Genomic DNA, 19,476 nt, shown 5'->3' with positions numbered 1-19,476 from the left:
GGAAGGGGTAGAGCAGGAAGGACTGCATGGGCCCAAGCCCGGTCTCTCTGAGAACACGGCTTGACTGTAGACCCACGAATAATGATCTACTGAAGTGCTTCGAGCTGGTGTTTTGAGCCTTCGGGATTAGAATTCAGACTTGTCCAAATCTTCATCTGAGGTTCAGCACGATCCCTCTGAAGCCTAGGAGCCCCTTTTCATCAGGTAGAGAGTACAGATTACCAAGTATCTTCACTGCTTAGTTTGCGCCATTCAAAACGACTTCCTAAGATGAGCTTCCCTTTCTCGCCTAATACCCTGAGTCACTAGTTCTTGACTTTTCAGTTGCCCAAGGTAGGAGGGAGGTGGTACCCCTCCACCCCCTCTCCCGTCATACGCTGCTGGACTTGGAGAACCCACGGCCTTAGCAGATATTAAGAGTCAGATCTCTGATACGAAGGTCATATTCACGTGGTTGTACCTGCTTCTCATTAGTCAGTGAGGCACACAGGGCACTGAACACACAGGTTCCTCCCCTACTAGGACTGATTATCTTGGTGTTTACTTTCATTTTTTAGCAGGATTATTAACTGAGGAGATGTGCACAGGGTCTGCTGTGAGGGAGCTGCTTCCTAGTTGAGTAGATCCGAAGACAGCAGGGACTAGAGACACAACACATTTTCCTTCTTTTAATTAAGGGAAAAGTAAAGAATGCTGGATTTTGAAATGCTTTTAAAGAAGGTGGGCACATTCATGTAGGTGCGGAATTAGAGCCTAATCTGGAAGCAAAAAATAACAAGAGAGAAGCCCCAAATTTAGTGTTAAAGATCCCCCAGTGACTTGAGAAGTTTCTCTGACTTGTGAGGTAGGAGAATAGGAGAAGCCGAGACAGGAAGTGACATGTGGTGAAGAAGAGCCCAAGCGTGAAGACGACGGTGAACGGTGGGGAGTTGGGGCGGGGGGTGGTGAGCAATGCAGGAAAGCGTCAGGACTAGGGCAGGAGGCAAAGAAAGCCTCCATCCCTAGTGAAGGGGAGCCAGACCATCCTGCCTGCCCCCGGGCCGTGTATTGCACCAACAGGCATCCTGAGGCCTGGGGAGGCCCCAAGATGACGGCGCAGGCCCTGCCCTTGAGAAAGGATCAGACTCAGGCCAGGGGTTGAGGAAGGTCTTTTATTACCGTTGTCATCATTACTCTTCAAATCTAGTAAATGAAAACCCAAAATAAGAGAGGACATGCCTCACCCTTTGATTCTTCTCTTCCCCCGTCTCTACGCGAAAGAGTAGAAGCAGCAGTGAAACAATAGTATTGAACCTTCTTTACTGCTACCTGTGACAGTCTTTATTGATCAAAGGTGAATAAAACGGGGGAGACCGGGCTCAGGACATGAAGGCCCTGTGCAGTAGTAGCATGAGACTCCAGTCAAGTGAAGCCACAGCTAAAATGTCCAAGAAAAGACTAGAATGTGATTGTGAGGAGATCTCAGAGGGGGACCAGAGCCCCCACTGACAGGATGAACAGTCTCAGACAGCTCACACGTGTTGGCTTCTAGGATGGATCTCTACAGGTGGAGCTAAGGGGAAACGTGACAGGGAAGCTATAGCTTTTCCACTGAGTGGAGGGGATTGATTTGTACCAGACCCTGAGGACTGTGGACCCATGATTTCTGTCCCCACTGCCCAGCAGTGAACCTGGATGTCCGTGTGCCTCCATTTTGGAAGGAGAGTCTGCGGGCAGCCTGCCTCTGTCCTTCCTTCTGGGACTGTTCAGAGTAGGCTCCTCCACCGCAGGGCACAGGACCTTTTGTCCACCTCCAGGTTTTTTTTTTCCCCATGCTTCAGGGATTCCCTCCCCCCAGCACAGAGCTTCTGCAGTCCACCTTCCTGCATGCACGAGTGCTCAGACCTTCACATGACAGAGGCTCATCCCCTCATTTGGGAGTTCCAGAGAAAGAAAGGAGTGTTGAGATTCTCTTCACCTGGTGTCTTCCAGTCCTGTAACTCTCCACCTGTGTCTGTGGTGTCAGGGGCTGAACGGAGAAAAATTGGACCCCTCATCTACTGCTGGTGGGAATGTAGACTGGTCCGGCCTCTTTGGAAAGCATTTTGGCAATTCCTCAAAAAAATTAAACTTGAGTTACCAATGACCCAGCCACTCCACTCCTAGGTATATACCCAAGGGGAATAAAAACATGTCCACATGAAAACTTGTACACAGATGTTCATAGCAGCATTATTCACAACAGCCAAAGAGTAAAAACAGCACATATGTCCATCAACTGATGAAGGGTAATCAAAATGTTGGTATAGCTGTAACTAGAACATTATTCATCGATAAAAAGAAAAATGAAGTGCTGAGGGGTGCTGCCATATGGACGAACTTCGAAAACATTATTTTAAGTTAAAGAAGCCAGTCGCCAAGGACCGCATATTATATGATTCCATTTATACGAAATGTCCAGAAGGATTAGACCTGTGGAGATAGAAGATAGATGAGTGGTTGCCAGGACTAGAGGGAGATTGGGAGACTAGAGGGTGACAGCTAGACGTGTGGGGTTTCTTTGGGGGGTAATGAAAATATTCTCAAATTGTGGTGATGGATGTACGACTCTGAATTGTATTAATAGCTATTGCATTGTACACTTTAAATAGCTGAATTGTGAGGTATGTGAATTACATCTCAAGAACGCTTTTTTAAAGAGAAGAGCCACGTGTAGCAGGGGATAGAGAGAGAGAGAGACAGGGAGCTGATGATGGGCCGCCGCAGGTGGGAGGGCTGCGGAGGGGGGCAGTACCTCCGTGTTGCTCGTTTCCCTTTAGGCACTATAGGCAGCTGCTACCTCTCTTCCAGGCCTTCGAGGACATCTACATTGAGCAGAGGAAGACCATTCGTACCATCCTGGAGTACGCTGACAAAGTCTTCACCTATATCTTCATCCTGGAGATGTTGCTCAAGTGGATAGCCTATGGCTTCGTCAAGTTCTTCACCAATGCCTGGTGCTGGCTGGACTTCCTCATCGTGGCTGTACGTGTCCTGCTTTCTACTTCCCACCCATGCCAACAGGAAAGCAAAAACAGGGACTGTCCTTCCTCTAACGGCTGGAGTTGCCTGGGGCCCAGGGTGTAGGACAAGAGGTAGATAGAGCACTACAGCTCCTTCTGGAGCACTCAGATCGTAACTTTGGAAAGGGACTCTGAAGTCCTGCATTTGCTCCAGGGACTAACTCAGCAGCTCTTTACTCTGGTGGTTTGGCCTAGAAGTTTCAGAGGTTAGGACTGGGCAGAATCATTGGTGTCAGAGCCTTGTTATTAGGCTGGGAGCAGGAGGATTGTGTCCCCAGGCCAGTGTGATGTCCTCCTCCTGCCGCCAGGAGAGGGCTTAGAGGACGAGGTGGGTGCTGCTGGGACGGAGGTGGTGGTGGGATCTAAGTAGACTCTCCTGCCGACCGTCCCCGGGGACACTCCCATCCACCTCAAGTCTTCATACTAGACTCATCTGAACAAGTCAGACTGTCAGGGCGAGGAGGAGTCACCCCGAAACAAAGCCCCCCCTCTTCCCACACGTCGCATTTCCACAGAGGTGATCAAACTCTTAAGAAATCCTTTTTCCTCCAGGTTTTGAGACCATCTCCACAGCTCAGCAGCCTTCGCCTGCCATGTTATTTTTCAGGGGGGAAGCTGCATCACCTGACACTATTTCTCACCCCACCACGACGACTTGTTCCTTATTGGCTTTTCTAACCATGATGAGTGTTTCTTATTCTGTCTAATCACTAAAGCTTTTTTTCTTTCAGCCAAATCAGCATTTGAATGGGAGTGAATGGGAATTTCAGGAGCAGGGCCCATGGAAACTTCACTTCCTTCTGAGGGCTGAGAAGTGCCAAGAAAGTGGAGTGCTTGGCGGCTGGGTTGATACATTTAGAATATGGGTTTCATTGGCTATACGGTGAACTACGTGTAGAGTGCCTCCGGGATCTAGCATAGAGCAGCAGGGAAGTAACAGGCACCTGGCGTTCTGCTCTGTTAATGCACTCCTTTCCCAACACAGCATCTGCAACTTCCATGGTTTAATGACTCCTTCCAAGAGCTGTCACTATGCTCCTATCTACATTCCCCATTTCAAAAAGCAAGCCTTTGGGAAGATCCCTAAATGAAGTGAGGGGGTCACTGTCTGCCATCCGAGTGAACCGGAGAGGTATCGCCCCAGAGTTGCCAGCAAGAGAGCCTCCTAGCCAGAGGTTTCAGCAACCTTGGATGGAAGGGACTCTACCTCTCACAGATGGAAAGCTCGAGTTCTAGGAGCTAAGGAATGGGCTTGGGATAAGGCCCAGAGTACTAAAGTGACACTGGGCCAGCTTGCTTTCTACAGAACAGGGGAAGTGCTCTGGAGTCTTCATTTCACTGTAACTCCTCAGGACCACTTAGAATCAGGTGGGACACCCGTGGGAATCCTAGAAGCCCCTCATCTTCTGGACCTTCCAAGGACTCGGATAGATACGTCCACTGCCACACTTCCAACAGCCCTAGGAAAGCTGTGATTCAGAAACAGCTCTTCCCTACCATGACCTGCCTCCTGTTCGCCCTAACCTCTACTACTCTATTGCTCTTCTCTCTGGGGTGGGCAACCCCAGAATTTGTGAGTATCGATCAAGTATCCCACATTCCTCTGGTACCCAAATAAGCTGCTAAAAGCATTAACGATTCTGCATGTCACCATTTATTTATTTAGCAACTATTTTTAGTACTTTTTATACTAGGTGGCAGGGAAACAAAAAACATGAGAAAGGCATGTAGCCAACTGACAATAATCCTTAAATCCCCCTAGCTTTGGGGAGTTGCTGGATTCTTACATTGCCGTGAGACCTGACACTGACTCCTGAGAATACCTCTGGACCAGTGACTAGTAGACAGACATAAAGGAAATGCCATTCTCCGTGTGGAATTGTCCCAGAAGCCATAGGGAGTCACGCGACAGGCAGGCATAGTCCCGGCCCCTGGGAAGCTCACACTGGCTTGCAGGGCCACTCTGACCTGATTCCAGGCTGTGGAAATCCAGCATCCCAGGAACAGAGCTTTCCCAGGACCTTCCTTCTGTTTTCTCTGGGACAGAGCAGTGCATCTGTTCTTCATGTCTCATGTCTACGGAGCGTCCGCAACACAAAGCCTCCTGCCAGGTATTGTGGGGGGATACAGAGAGCGGAAGACAAGGTCACTTCTCTCAAAGGACTGCAAAGATGCGACACGTACACAAGTAACCAGTGTGAAGCAGAGTATGCTGGGGGCGGGGGGAGCCCCGGTCCATACCGTGGCTGCACCGTTGGCCACTTTTGAGTTGTGGGCGGAGAATAAGGCTTAGGCTGACACCTGGACATGTGGAACTGTCAGTTTTTGCTGTCCTTTTGGACAAAGTGTCTAGTGCCTTTGGCATTTTAGAACATCCAGCAGGTGTAAATTTTAGGTCCTCATTTTGGAGCATCTCTGAGACTCTCTTCCTCCCATTTCATCCACCGGTGACTTGATATCTGAATCTGTTATTCATCACCATGTTTGTTTCCCTAATGGATTTTCATTCTTCCTTGTTGCCCTTTATAGCTGCTCAGAGCACTTTTTAGGATCACGGGGATGATCTAGACAACTTCCAAGGTTAACTCGCTGTGTTTATAAGCCAGGTGAATTCCCAAACAGAGACAACGTTTTCTTTTGCCCAGGTCCTTGGCTGCACTGGAGATCTTGTCCTGGAAAAGAATTTTGTCATCTTTTCCCAGGGAAATTTACCACATCAGATCCGGAGATTAGCCAGCATATCGGTTCCAGGGATGGGAACTTGCGGAGACCATTCACCTCATCCTGAATTCAGACTGCTGAAACCATTCTCCATTTGAAAATGTTCACATCATTTTGAAAAAGCCACCCCGTGTCTCTCCCTTTTTTTCAATGCCTGAAGCCACAGATACCCTGGATTTTGACTTCCCCTCAACTCTTTTTTTTTTTTTCAGGTTTGATTCTTTCCTTAATTCTAAACAATGTTCTGATTATGTCCAGTGAGAGTTTAACATGGAGACTCAGCAGATGATAAAATTGCCCCTAACTGTTGAGGAATAACCCAGATAGGATGCTCGCTGATCCTGTCTTGGGTGATCTCGGCCAGATTGATGAGTTGAGCGGCAGACTCTCTCTCAGCACCCCTTAGAGCCAGCCTCTGAATTGGCATCTGTACCTCCTCCACCCTTCCCCCCACTTTAGGTAGGCCTATTTGTTATCAGACAAATTACACACCGCCCCCCACCCCGAGAAGAACTTGGGTTGTCTTGTCTTGTATGAAACTTAGTTTTTTGCAGTCTTTACCTGGCATAGTTTCACAGGATGAAGTTGACTCAGGTGTTTTGAACTCGTGTATTTGGTTGAGGTAACTTACCTTCAGATGTACCTATAGATTCTTGGGGGTTAAGAGTTGGCTGCACTTGACGATAGTAGGCAAAAGACACCTCCATGGAGAGTCTTCCTGTTAATGGTGGATGGAGGGGAAATGGTTGGTTGGTACTACTGTGTTCTAGATAAGGATTTGGAGGCCCTGTTTTGAACAGAAATTGACCTCTGAGCCACCTACCCTTCAAAGAGCATGAGTGGCAGCATTTAATTCCAGATTTGCTTCGGATACAGCCCAGGACTCTAGAGGAGAGACCTGCACTAATGGGTTACGAGGACAGGCATAGTTGAAGGTTCACAACCCTTTGAAAAACTGAAACCTTTGAGCCTGCTCATCCATGACCCTCACTAGGGTCATTGACCTGCTACTTCTACCCCTGCTGCTTAGTTATAAATATCTTCATTTAAAGCAGCTTTTTTTTTTTTAACAGTTCAGAGATACAGAATCAAAGAAGTAAATCCCTCAACAAATGAAACTGAGTTATGGATTGTTGCTTTAAAATGCCAGTTTAGGCCAAGCCGATCTGTAATCACCACTTCCCAGTAGAGGGAATTTAAGAATTGTTGATGGAAACATCTTAACCGATCCCAGAATTTGTGGTGCAATATAAAGGAAAGACTGCTCTAAGAAAGCCAGGAGCCCAAACATTCTAACTAAAGGTATCTCAGGTCTGGTGCCCCCTGAAGAGCTACATCTCTCTCCGGTTAGGTCCAGGCAGCCCTAGGTATAGTTAAGGGTCGGCGTGGTTCTGAGACCTCTGGCAGAATGAGGTGAGCTTGCCAGTGGAAGAGCAGGAAAGAATTTGACCGTGACTCTAGGCCCGGAGACCAGACCGCTTCTCCCCAGCGTGGCAACATATTCAACTCCAAATTGTTCAGATACCGTAATCCTCTATTGAGATTTTGTCATCCAACCTTCCAGTGAGGGAGGTGACTTATCCATGGGAGAAAGAGCTCTGGCCTGGGAATCAGGCATCTGAGCCTTTAATCCTGGCTCCAGAACTGCCAGTGTGACACCGGGCAAATTCTTGTGTATGGGTCTCAATTTTCCTCATCTATAAATAAAGAATTATTCCAAGAACCCTTCCAGCTGTTATTCTGATGATGAGAGTAGTAGAAGATTGTCCTGGAAAGGACAGACCTGAGGCCAGTTCTTTTGGGGCTGTTGTGGAGAGAAAGAACGGGGATTATAAGGGAAAATACGGATTCAGTTGTCCAGACCCGCCCAAGCTCTCGTGGCCATGAAGGAGTCATGGTTATAGTTAAAAGATGGAAGGATTGTTGCGGTTCAAAGTGAGAGAATCACTTAAGTGAGTTCCCATGGAGCCAAACCTCCACCAAGAAGTTTCTTCTTTTGGTCCTTTTCTTACCGGGAACTGCAAAGTCAGCTGTGGTACTTATTGAATACGTTTCCTTGTTGATGTAGTAACGCATCCAATTCTCAAATGGTTTCTTGTCAACCAGGAGTAAGAGAGCTTGTCCCTGTTGGAAATCCATGGCGAATGAGCTGAGGAGGGGGCGGCCTGTGTGGAGTGTGTGTATTTATCTGTATTCTTTTCCATAGGTACCATTAAGTTTGTCTGGCTTAATTTAATGGGAACTTCGGGGACCTGCAGAGACTGTAAAGGGCGAGGGTAAGGTTTTTGTCATCTGTTCAGGCTCCTCTCCTTCCAATGGAACTTCCTCATCCTCCCTCCCCCTTCAGCCTCTTCCCTCTGCCAACTTGTATGTCTGTTCTACTGCCCTCTCTCCGCGTTCTCTTCCCTTTGTGTTTTTTCTTCCGCCTCTCAACCACCTTTCCTTCCAGGTCGTTTGAGTCCAAGTTGAAGTAGGCAGCTGGTGTTACCCACTTCCTCTTCCTGGGGGGGCGGGGCCCAACCTGTATAATCAGTGCTAGGGGCTTTATTCTAACACTCTGGAACCTCTGTTTTCTTTTTCTTGTTTTTTTTTCTTTTGTTTCCTTTTTTTGCTTTTGTTTTTCTCTTCTGTTTCCGTGTAGGTCTCTTTAGTCAGCCTTATAGCTAATGCCCTGGGCTACTCGGAACTAGGTGCCATAAAGTCCCTTAGGACCCTAAGAGCTTTGAGACCCTTAAGAGCCTTATCACGATTTGAAGGGATGAGGGTAAGATGCTAAGAGCAGCTGATCCTTCTGCATGCCAGTGGAAGCTGTCTACGCATGCTAGAACTGATCACGTGGTGGAAAGATCACTCACACACGAACTCTGGATGCAGCTGCTGATTTGATCCTCCACTCTTTCTCCCCCGCACCTGCCCCAAGGGCAGTCGCGTTTAGCTGCCTCATCACATTAATACTGGCCCCACCCCCAACGACATGCCATCGCAGAACATGTTAACGTTGGCTATTCTCATCTGGCCTGGCTTATCTGTAGCACTTTGGGGCGGCTTTCTGGGCTGTTGATTTAACAGGGAGAATCACCAGGTGCAAAGAAGGGGAATTGTCACCCACAGACCCACTGAAAAGCAGAGGCCGCAGGCAGGGAGAGTGCAGTGTAGGGGCGTCAGCCAGGTGAGGACTGCGGCCTTGGAGTCACTGCGAAAGCGGCGAGAAGGGGCTTGAAGACGGGATGGCAGGCCTGGAACTGGGGACGGAGCAGAATTTGGCATGGCCCTGGGAAAAGAAATGCTTTTCTTTCTGTTCTGATTCCTCTTATTGCACCTTGTTGTTCTCAGCCCAGTCCCGTAAGGACTGGCAGCCTCTGTCTGATAGCAAAGCTTTCCTCCTCACCCCCTACCCCTCTGCCCACGCTATATGGTCCCCTGTCCTAACACTGTCAAAATAACAGCCAGGTACGATGCTAGGTGACTATCAGCTAGTTCTCCTGAAATTTCTCAACACCTGCTATTCCTGCTTTGGCGATAGCTCCACCCAAATCCAAACAGTGCAGGGTGCTGTCACCCTGCCACTATAGAAATAAGGCTCCCTCTTTTGGTGCCTTTTTGCTGTCTCTCTTGGTTTAAAAAAATTGTGTGTGTGTGCACGTGTGCGTGCGCGAGCATGCACACACCCACACAGACACACAGACACGCAAGTCCGTGAAATCAAATGGACCGCTGGCTTTTGGTGGTAATGGTCGTCCTCTGGTAATCAGAGAGGTCTGTTATACTCAACGAGACCAAGAAAACTCATTTTAATTCGGATGTTGAATACATGCAGGAGAGCAAACCAGAGGCTACGTTTTTAAACGTGCAGATATCAGAATGTAGGAATAAAAGTTAAACTGTTGTGGTAGTTAAACTGAGTGTGGTAGTTCACTGCTCAGAGAAACGAGGTACCGGGACAGTGTTGCTTCGTTCAGTCCTCATCCGTGGGTTCCTGGCCACTGTCTCGTGAAGCCACCCACATCTGTACAGGAAGACGAAAATTTCGCTGGGACTTGGGAATTTTATTATTTTAGTTTATCCAGACAAACGCTTTCTGCAAGAAGTGTGCATTTCTCCTGTAGCACAGTCACAGTTTGGTTTACTAAATAGAAGCTTTATGCGACCCACCTGAAACCATCTGCAGGAAGGTCAGTTCCACAGCAGCATAAATTTATTTTAATTTAAGAAACAAAACTTGGGATTCTAAATCTTTCTCCCACAGGTAAGAGAGGTTTCAGAATGTGTGCAATCAGGTCGTTGTTATGCTCGAGCTAAATGTAAGGGGAAGTATATTGCAGAGGGCTCAGTGTTTTAGGGGGCCATGGTGTCACTGAAAACAGGATTTAAATGCTCTTCCCTCCTCTCCCACCTTCCCACTTTTTTTTTTTTTTTTGTCCGTACGTGGGCCTCTCACTACCGCGGCCTCTCCCGTTGCGGAGCACAGGCTCCGGACGCGCAGGCTCAGCGGCCATGGCTCACGGGCCCAGCCGCTCCGCGGCATGTGGGATCTTCCCGGACCGGGGCACGAACCCGTGTTCCCTGCATCGGCAGGCGGACGCTCAACCACTGCACCACCAGGGAAGCCCACCTTCCCACTTTTTTCAGAAAGGGTTAGTTAAAATTTTTAAATAAGTCCTACTAGTTTTGTTATAAAGTTGATCATCCGTTTTGGTGACTGAAAACCGAAGATAATAATTGCAAGATTGTACCTAAACTCAGTAGCCTGTGATCCTCCACATGCCCCAGGAGGGGCCCTAGAACTCCTAAAAGGAGACTGGTAGTACCCAAAGAAAGCCCAAAAAAAGATGCCCAACTGACACTGCTACTGACTTTCTCCATCTGGGTGCCCATTACTGCCAGTCCCAACCTGTGGCAGAGGCAGTCCTCCCTGACCAGCTGCCACCAGTTGGCTCACGAGGGAATTACGTGAATTGTCTGGACACAGGAGTGCTTCTGGTGGCCACACCTCTTCCCTTTAGCTCCTCCTTCTTTCCTCACCTTTCCGGGACTCGCAGTTTCCATTCCCTCAACACTTTTACTTGTCAACTTTCAAGTAGTTGAGGAGCCCAGAGGTCTGGAATGGGTGACCAGAAGAGCAGACACTTTTATTTGAAAAGCATTAGTAAAGGTTTTCTCAAATGAGATAATAAGGGCAGGAACAAGTCTGAACCCAAAGCCGGGCTTTCAAACAGTAAACATTCAGTAAGGAAAACTATGGTAAAGGATGTCACCTCCTTTGGTTGGCTCCAGTCAGCGACAGCACGGCCACTTCTGGTTGGGCCGGAGGTGAAAACTCAGGACCCATTCCTTTCCTGCAGTTCCCCAGCCCTTCTGTGCAAGAAGGGAGGAGTGAATTTGCCCCAACAATGAACAGAATTAGGGACCTACGTTTTCCTTGAACGTTACTCTTCTGCAGGGCTGTGTTTTTCATTTCTTGGTTTGGGTCCTTGTGTGTGCCAACACTTGCATAATCTTAAGAGATTATCCCCTTAGAAAATTTTAAACAAGACATCTTTACAAACTGAATACCATCGATGCAGATGGGCTCAACTGTCACTGTGCTGCTCCGGTGAGAGGTTCAGACCTTCGCTTGAGAGGGACCGTAAGGCCCTAGCCTGTCCTGGGACACTGGCTTCAGTCTCTTCCTCAAACCAAAGAGCAGAACACTGAAACACTCATGCTGTCGGCAAAGGAATGCTGAACGTAGTTCTTTGCTTTTCTCTCCTCCATAGTAATCTTCATTTAAGGATTTTGCTGTGCTGTTAAATTTTTGAGGGTACAGAATAGTAATGCTGTGAAACATGCATGCATTTTTGTTGATTGTCAGTATATAGTTGTCCATTAAAGCCATGTTCCCTCTGCCAGATATTAAAAGCTGTTTGACAGATTTTATAGTATTTAATGAGCAATAACGTTCTAGGCGTTACAGAGAAGACAAAAATGCGGAAAGAATTAGTACCCATTGGAATTTTCTCATCAAATGAGATTTCTCTCAACTGCTAAATATAAGCTTCCATTGCAAAAAGTAACTCTATAGGTTGCTAGCTTTGAGTAATATTTCTATACCTAACTTTTAACAATAATGAATTTCATCATAATTAAAGGTGACACGGAATAACTTGAGTTATTAGGGAGCAGAAGGGGAGATCCACTTTATTATGTAACTATCCATGGAAACTTAAATTATCATTTATATATATGTCTATAGTGTAAGAGTTCAAAATAAGAAAGCATGGTTTCTTGCTCTTTGGTTGCTGAGAATATTAGCTAATGTTCACAACAAGGAAGAGTTATTAGTAAATTTCATCAGCTGTTTTCTGTTTTATTCATGAAGTGAAGCTAAGAAGTTTTCCTTTGGGTTATAATGAAAGTACATTTCATTATAAGTGAAAGTGCATTTACATCTCACAAGTACATTGGATTTTATAGGATTTTTATGTCACATATATCAGAGAACGAGGCCCCGTCAATACTTCTGTGTACTGATTCCTTTGAGCATATCTACGAGTTTAAAAGTACAAAGAGATTTCTTAGTCAATTAGCTAATTATTCTTCCCTGCTGGAAATATTACCCCATATTTAACTGTAACACACAGACACTATGTAGGACAGGTTAGACTAGGTTAAGGTAGTCAGAAGAATTCCTAGAGGAGGTATACTCTGAACTGATACAGAAAGCAAGATTTCTAGGTTTCAAATCTTCTGGGGCCAACTTCTGTATTGCATACTTGTGACGGTCTAATAGAAGGTCACGCTCTCTCACCTGAGCGCTGCTGCAAAATGCTGTCACATAGACTTGAGCTTTTGAAACTTTACATAACCTACTCCCTTAACTTGTGAGAAATAAATTATCCCATTTGTGGGTCATCTTCCTTTTGCCTATTCTTTTGCACATTTCGTTGCCTGGAAGTACTCCCACCAAAGGGTAGGCAACTGTAGAAAGAGGAGGTAAAATTCGTATCTGATCACCTGACAAATTTGGTAACATAAATTAATAATATGAATATCATTCTCCACAGTAACATTGGGGAGTTCCCAGATTTCAGGTATTCTGGCTTTCCTTGCTCAAAGTAACGAACAATGGAAGTGTAATTATTTTATACCAATGACAGAGCTATTACATCTAGAAGAGATTTCTTGGTCTACGAATTAAGAAATAACTACCTCTCAATCTAAAGGCCTTCATACATGAATTGGAGAAACACAAAACTAATATTTTAATCTGAGGGAGAGTGACTCCTTAGCAGAATATCGTTGCCTTTTTTATATAGGACAGAACAGACAGCTCTTCTCAGCCACGTGTTCCGATGAGTGACATTACAATCTAAGGCCAAAACAGAAGATGAGGAAAACCTGGTCCCAAATCGGGCTCAGATTAGAGCCCAGAGCCGCCCCCTGGTGTTCCTTCTACAGCACGGCCCTTTAGGCCGTTTCCATGCCGTGCTAGTTGGCAGCGTTGTCCTCTCTCTTCCCTGCACTGAAAAGCGGATGGAGGAGGGTGGTGATGCTTGCCACCTCCTCCTAACAAAACATTAGGAGACTTTGTTTATATCCAGGGTCTTTATTTTAACTCCACTTATCCTCCTAGGATACTAGAAAAAGGAAGAAACATGCTTCCCATTTTAGGGTCACCTTTCTGGGCCTTAGCAGTCCCGCTAAAGACCACAGCCAGTGAGAATCAGGGAAGAAATGAACACCAGCTTTGCTTTCTGCCCCACCACCTGAAATGCTATTTTTGTAAAGCACTTTGAACTCCTCTAGTGAAAACTGCTGCCGCAGTGGAAGTGTTGTCTAGCTATTCTCATCTACAGTGTGAAGCAAAATCAAAGTTAAAAACAACACAGAAACTTTAATTCCTGAGGGAGCTCCTTTCCCTTGGCTTTTTTTCACTCCCGAGCTTACTGTAGTCAGTGATTTTTAACAATATGCCAGTTTTGGGGCTTCAAGACCAGTGATCTAACCCAAAATTCTCCCCCAAAAAACAAATTATTCCTTTTTCTAATAATACGTCGTGAAGAGTTGAGTCAAACCCCAGATTGAGCAGAGAGACACCAGCATTAGCCAAGCAGAGGGCGACTCGGGTCTAGAAGCCTGCAAAGTCAGAAAGAAAAAGAAAGCCTGAAGAAGAATAATGAATCTTGCATGAAAAACACAACCATTCAGATTTTATTTTATACTGTTTGGTAGAGGGAATATAGCTTTTTTTTTTTTCCTTGAGCCTGCAAAAAATGCATGCTCAGCTCTTGCCTGAAATAAGATAACTGGCCTTGCACAGTCATAAAAGAGACTCTATGTACCGTTGAGTGAATCACTGCTAACCCCACAGGGGAGTTCTCTGTGATTTTGAACCACCTCACCTTGCTTTGCAGAGGGGGAATGTCTGTCGAAAGGCAACTAGTGAGCTTGAAATCACTCAGATTTTCCCATGTCGGGGGCATATTTTATGAGTTGGTGAGAAGGGACACTAGACGATGAAATAATTTTTTCGGTCCCAGGTTGATGCCTAGGAGAGAGACCTAGGTCAACTTGGGCGGGGGAATTTGTGTTCAATGAAATAAATATGTAACTTTTAGAATTCCTCAAAATATATTTCATAGATATACAAAATTTTGGTCCTGCGTATGGATCTGTTTGGTTACCCTAATTCCAAAGGGAACATAACGTTTCCATAGTCAGAACAAGCCACAAAGTGTCATTCCCCTCCTGGAAATCAAAAGAGTGTGCGTGCCTGTACTTCTTCCCGACACTCAGCAACCTCCCCCTTCCAATGCAGGTGGTGGTGAATGCCTTGGTGGGCGCCATCCCCTCCATCATGAATGTGCTGCTGGTATGTCTCATCTTCTGGCTGATTTTCAGCATCATGGGAGTTAACCTGTTTGCCGGAAAGTACCACTACTGCTTTAATGAGTCTTCTGAAATCCGATTTGAAATTGAAGATGTCAACAATAAAACTGAGTGTGAAAAGCTCATGGAGGGGAACAATACAGAAATCAGATGGAAGAACGTGAAGATCAACTTTGACAACGTCGGGGCAGGATATCTGGCGCTTCTTCAAGTGGTAAGGATCGTTCTCCGTCCTATGAAATCCAGAAAGCTAGCAGAAATCTCACTTGGTTCCTTCTCAGCCCTGCGTCCAGAATCAGGATCGCTGTTAATAGGTCAGGGGACAATGTCATTTCCCAAACCAGTTCCAGGGAGACACCTTTCCTGAGTACTCTGACATCTCCAAAACCTCAGCCAAGGGAATCTGTCACTGTGCTCAAGAGTTCTGCTTATCAACAAATAAGGATTCCTGCAGCATAATAAAGTTGCAGAGAGATCACCGTCTCTCTCCATGACAGAGTATGTAGTTAAAGAGAAAGAAAAAAGTAGGTAAGTGCATAGACCAAAAAAAAAAAAAAAAAATCGATAGAGCAGAACAGTCCCACGTAACAGCTACACTAGAGTTAACTAAACATGACAACGTGACGGTGCTATGATGCCGCTACTCATGTCAGCTCAACCCCAGAGAAAGGCCTCAAGTTAATGTATCACGGTAAACAGTGAAGCATTCCGTCATGTCTGGTTTTCTCTTCCTCTTTGGTCGATTATTTGGAGAGTTTGACAAGACGGTAGAGTACAATGAAAGCTCCTAGTCTTTGGACTCAAACAGATGTAGGTTTGAGCCACACTCTGGTATTTACTGGATATGTAACCCTGGACAAATTACTAAACCTCTCTGAGTCTATTTCTTCATCTGTTAAATTTGAGTAATCATACCTTGCACGGTAGTTAAGAGGATTCATGATAACTTATTAACATTTCTTAGCACGATGCCTGGCCCATAGCAGTGCTTAATTCACGGTGTTTGCTATTACGTTTCTTCATTACTATTACAACTGTCCCTATGTCATCGAGTTGCTGGGAGTATTAAACGTGACAATGCAGGTGAAGCTCTCAACTCGGCCTTGTGTGTAGTAAGCACTTACTGTTAGCTCGTAGGAATTAATGGGATGAGCAGTGGTTTATCCCACTCCAGAGCTCTTTAGCTCTTCTCTCCCAGTTCAAGAAACTGGACCCACAGATTGAACCTAAATTGGAGCAGCTCCAGGAAACCAGTGCACACCAGCCAGCCAAACATTGTATTGAGTCCCCACCACGGGCAAGGCACCATGCTTGGGCAGTACCAGAGCCATCAGATGAATAAAGAACTGCCCAGGCCCTGAAAAAAACTGAGAATCTGGTTGAGTAAATAAAACATAGAATGAAAGGAAAACATGGAGACTGTTAAACTGGTGACCCATATTAGTTTCCAAAATCAGGTTAGGTATAGTCGGAGAATTGGGAAGGGGCTGCCTAGGATGAAGCCACTGTTGTATCTTAGTAGGGGGAAAGTTCTGACCTTGTTTTTTTTTTAATGCAGCTATTAATTTTTCAGACCCCCCCCCCCCCGCCATTGCTTGTTTGACACCTTTTTAAAATATGACTCCTTCATGGAGGGGTAAGTTCTAAGTAAACTCAGTAGATACCTGCCACTCATAAATACGAGTTTGCCCTAGCTTTAGGCGACCTTCTCAGACCCATTTTAAAGACCTTTTGTAAAAGTATTGATCCAGTTACCACTGTCAGCATGTTTCTCTGCCAATCTTTGACGTTACGTTCAGGGCTTAGACAAAGCTCCCTCGGGACCTGTATTAACAAACAGAAAATTCTGTGTCCACGTGAGGCTGCACCCAAACTCCCTGACTTGTGTTCTCGCTGAACCTAAGCCTGCCTTTGGGACCCTCTGCCCAGACTCCCACCCACCCCCTAACAGGCACAGTCTAATGACTGACTCTGTTTGCCAGGCAACCTTCAAAGGCTGGATGGACATCATGTATGCAGCTGTAGATTCCCGAAAGGTAAGGTTATACCTGGTGAAACCACGACCTTCTTAACTGGTTAGAAAGCAAGCAGCATGGTGGAGCTCATCAAGAAAGAGAGGGAAGGTTAGAACGTTTTTTGCCTGTCTCACTGATTGTAGGTCACCTTCCCCCTCTCAGTGAGTCATCACTCTCTTACAGCGCCTCCAGGTGGTTAGGCTCTTGGTTTTCACCTGGCCCTAATGGAGCTGTCTGCTCTTCAGTGCTGATCTGAAATAAGCGTGGCTCCTAGCAGACAGCCCTCCCCTCCCCCTCGCCTCACGATTTGCATATTCTCCACATACGTCATGGAAGGCATCATATGCCTTCTCAGGGCAGGACCTGCCAGCGTGGAGAAGGAGACAGGCAGAGAGAACCTCGGGCTCCCCTACCCCAGCTGGCTCAGCAGCTCAAGCGGTCAGCGGGGCTGACGGCCTTGGCATGTCGGAATCCCCCACCTGACCCCCAAGCTAGGAGCTGACTCTCCTTTCCTTTCTCCTGTCCTTTGACAGCCTGATGAGCAGCCTAAGTACGAGGACAACATCTACATGTACATCTACTTTGTCATCTTCATCATCTTCGGCTCCTTCTTCACCCTGAACCTGTTCATCGGCGTCATCATCGACAACTTCAACCAGCAGAAGAAAAAGATAGGTCTCCTCCCCACGCTGCCAGCGGCCGGGGCTCATCCCAGACGAGAGGCACTTCTGTCCCTCTCTCTAGAGAGAAACGCCTCTCTTTCTCTAAGATTCGCATCATCACCTCGCTGTGGCACTGGCCCCACTGTACATTAGTCCCAGCCAGCCCGTTCTGTCGTGCTGGATTTTGCAGTGTGTGGTTTACCACATTTACTAGACCAAACTAGCGATTTACCGGTACCAAATTTACCAGCAATTCCGGAGGCTTTTTACTAGGTTTGGCCTCCCACCAGAGGGAGGTAGGGTCAGAGAGGGTCTAGTGACAGCTGAAAAGGAAAGCAGCAGACGAATAGCTTTAGTGAGAAGTAGAAATTGTCTCGACTTGTCATTATCAGTGTTAATCCCTGGTACCAGCAGCACATTGGGATTTGAGAGATCAACCTTGGAAAGCTCACCTCCTTTACTTGTCCCAGCTCATTAACAATTTTTCCAAAGCAAATAAGATTACTCTTGTCATTTATTTTATAAATCGAGCCTGTCCCAACAAACTCCAAGGAACTTCCCAAACTGTTTGCTCCCACCAAGATTTCTAAAATTTTAATATTGTCGGAAATAGATGGGCCATTGGCCAGGACTTGAAAATCCTTTCATTTTAGAATGCTTTATTGAGAATTGTGTCAGGAAAGCAGGTCCCCCCAAATGTACGAAGATGTGTTTAGAGTCATGGCTCTCAAGTTTATCCTTCCCTGGAGGTCTGTTACTCCATTTCCTTCCTTCTTTCCTTCCTAGCCCCTAGCAGGTCTCAGAAATCCCAAGCTGAGAACAAAGTATCTCTTTGAGTTAGATTAGTTGTCCCGGGTCTACCTCACTCTGGGACGACCATTAGCTAAACTGACCTCTGGAAAGTAAAGGGGATAAAGCCCCCTCGGTTCTCAGGGTTGCACCTTAGGTCCAAACTTGTAGCATGTGAAAGCCAGTTGTAATTGCACGTTCTCTCTTTCCCTCCTTTACTTTGGAGGTCAAGACATCTTCATGACCGAAGAACAGAAGAAGTACTACAATGCCATGAAAAAGCTGGGCTCAAAGAAACCACAGAAACCCATCCCCCGCCCCCTGGTGAGTGCATTGTGTGGGCCCAGGGCAGAGTGAGGCCCCGTGTGGAAAAAGACACGGCTAGAGTTACTGCAGAGGGAGGAAAGGGGCAAATGATGGGCGGCCTGGGCCCTCCAATCCTCTCCTCGCTGTCCCATCCAAAAGATCAGAGGAAGGGAATTCGCTGGCCATCCAGTGGTTAGGACTCTGTGCTTTCACTGCCGAGGGCCCAGGTTCAATCCCCGGTCGGGGAACTGAGATCCCGCAAGCAGGGATCTGAGGAAGACGGCAGAAGAACAGGAGTTAAGGTATGGGGTGGCTTTTGCATTTGCACCTGACCTTTCCTCTGAGGCATCCTTGGGCAGCAGCAGAGAATTGGCATGTTGACCACATTGGCTGTGACCCTGGTAGAGAGATGTTTTAAGAGACCCACTAAAAATGAACAAAGGAAAGTGAAATGAAAGCTGATCTCTTTCCTACCAGTACAAGATAGGATTTGGTCATTATTTTCTCAGCCCTCTGCTTAACAAGTAAGTCTTTGCAAGGATGTGCCTGAAAGCTAAGCTAATGCCTCTTTCCGGTTATCTGTGGGAGCAGGAGAGGGTGAAGCTAGGAGAGTCTGTGGCCTGATTTCCTCCCTTGAACTGAGCCTTTTGTAAAACAGATTTGGGGACTGGGATTCTGCTTGACCCTGTGTTGGTGGTGGTTCTCTTGCTTCAGAGAAGGAGACGCTGCGCTCCTGAAGCCATACCTCCCGCCGAGTGGGACATGACCCCCAAAAGCCACGCTCAAAGTTCCTTCTTCTGTAACTTTTATTTAAAGTAACTTTTTAGGGAATTCCCTGGCGGTCCAGTGGTTAGGACTCCGTGCTACCACTGCCGGGGGCCCGGGTTCGATCCATGGTTGGGGAACTAAGATCCCACAAGCCGTGCGGCGTGGCCATAAATAAATAAATAGAGTAACTTTTTATTTAAAACACCACCACAGCGGAACTCTTAAAAGCTTACCTGGCAACCTAATTTACAAAAATGAAAGTGAAGCTACTTTCTTTGAATCAAGAGTGGGAGTCCCAGAGCATTT

General features: G+C 46.5%; 1 protein-coding gene across 1 annotated transcript in view; it reads left to right on the top strand.

Moving 5' to 3' along the window:
• The window catches only part of SCN8A (sodium voltage-gated channel alpha subunit 8), a 118,790-nt gene that overhangs the window by 87,387 nt on the left and 11,927 nt on the right, over positions 1 to 19,476 (top strand). The window contains exons 20-25 of the mRNA XM_032644826.1: positions 2,830 to 3,003; positions 8,404 to 8,526; positions 14,560 to 14,844; positions 16,613 to 16,666; positions 17,179 to 17,316; positions 18,316 to 18,420. Coding sequence (XP_032500717.1) covers positions 2,830 to 3,003; positions 8,404 to 8,526; positions 14,560 to 14,844; positions 16,613 to 16,666; positions 17,179 to 17,316; positions 18,316 to 18,420 — 879 coding nt within the window. The remainder of the gene's footprint in view (positions 1 to 2,829; positions 3,004 to 8,403; positions 8,527 to 14,559; positions 14,845 to 16,612; positions 16,667 to 17,178; positions 17,317 to 18,315; positions 18,421 to 19,476) is intronic.

This window comes from Phocoena sinus, chromosome 10 (assembly GCF_008692025.1).
Source record: "Phocoena sinus isolate mPhoSin1 chromosome 10, mPhoSin1.pri, whole genome shotgun sequence".
Classification (NCBI taxonomy): domain Eukaryota; kingdom Metazoa; phylum Chordata; class Mammalia; order Artiodactyla; family Phocoenidae; genus Phocoena; species Phocoena sinus.
Note: the sequence above shows the minus strand (reverse complement) of the source record. Positions and strands in the feature narration are given on the sequence as shown.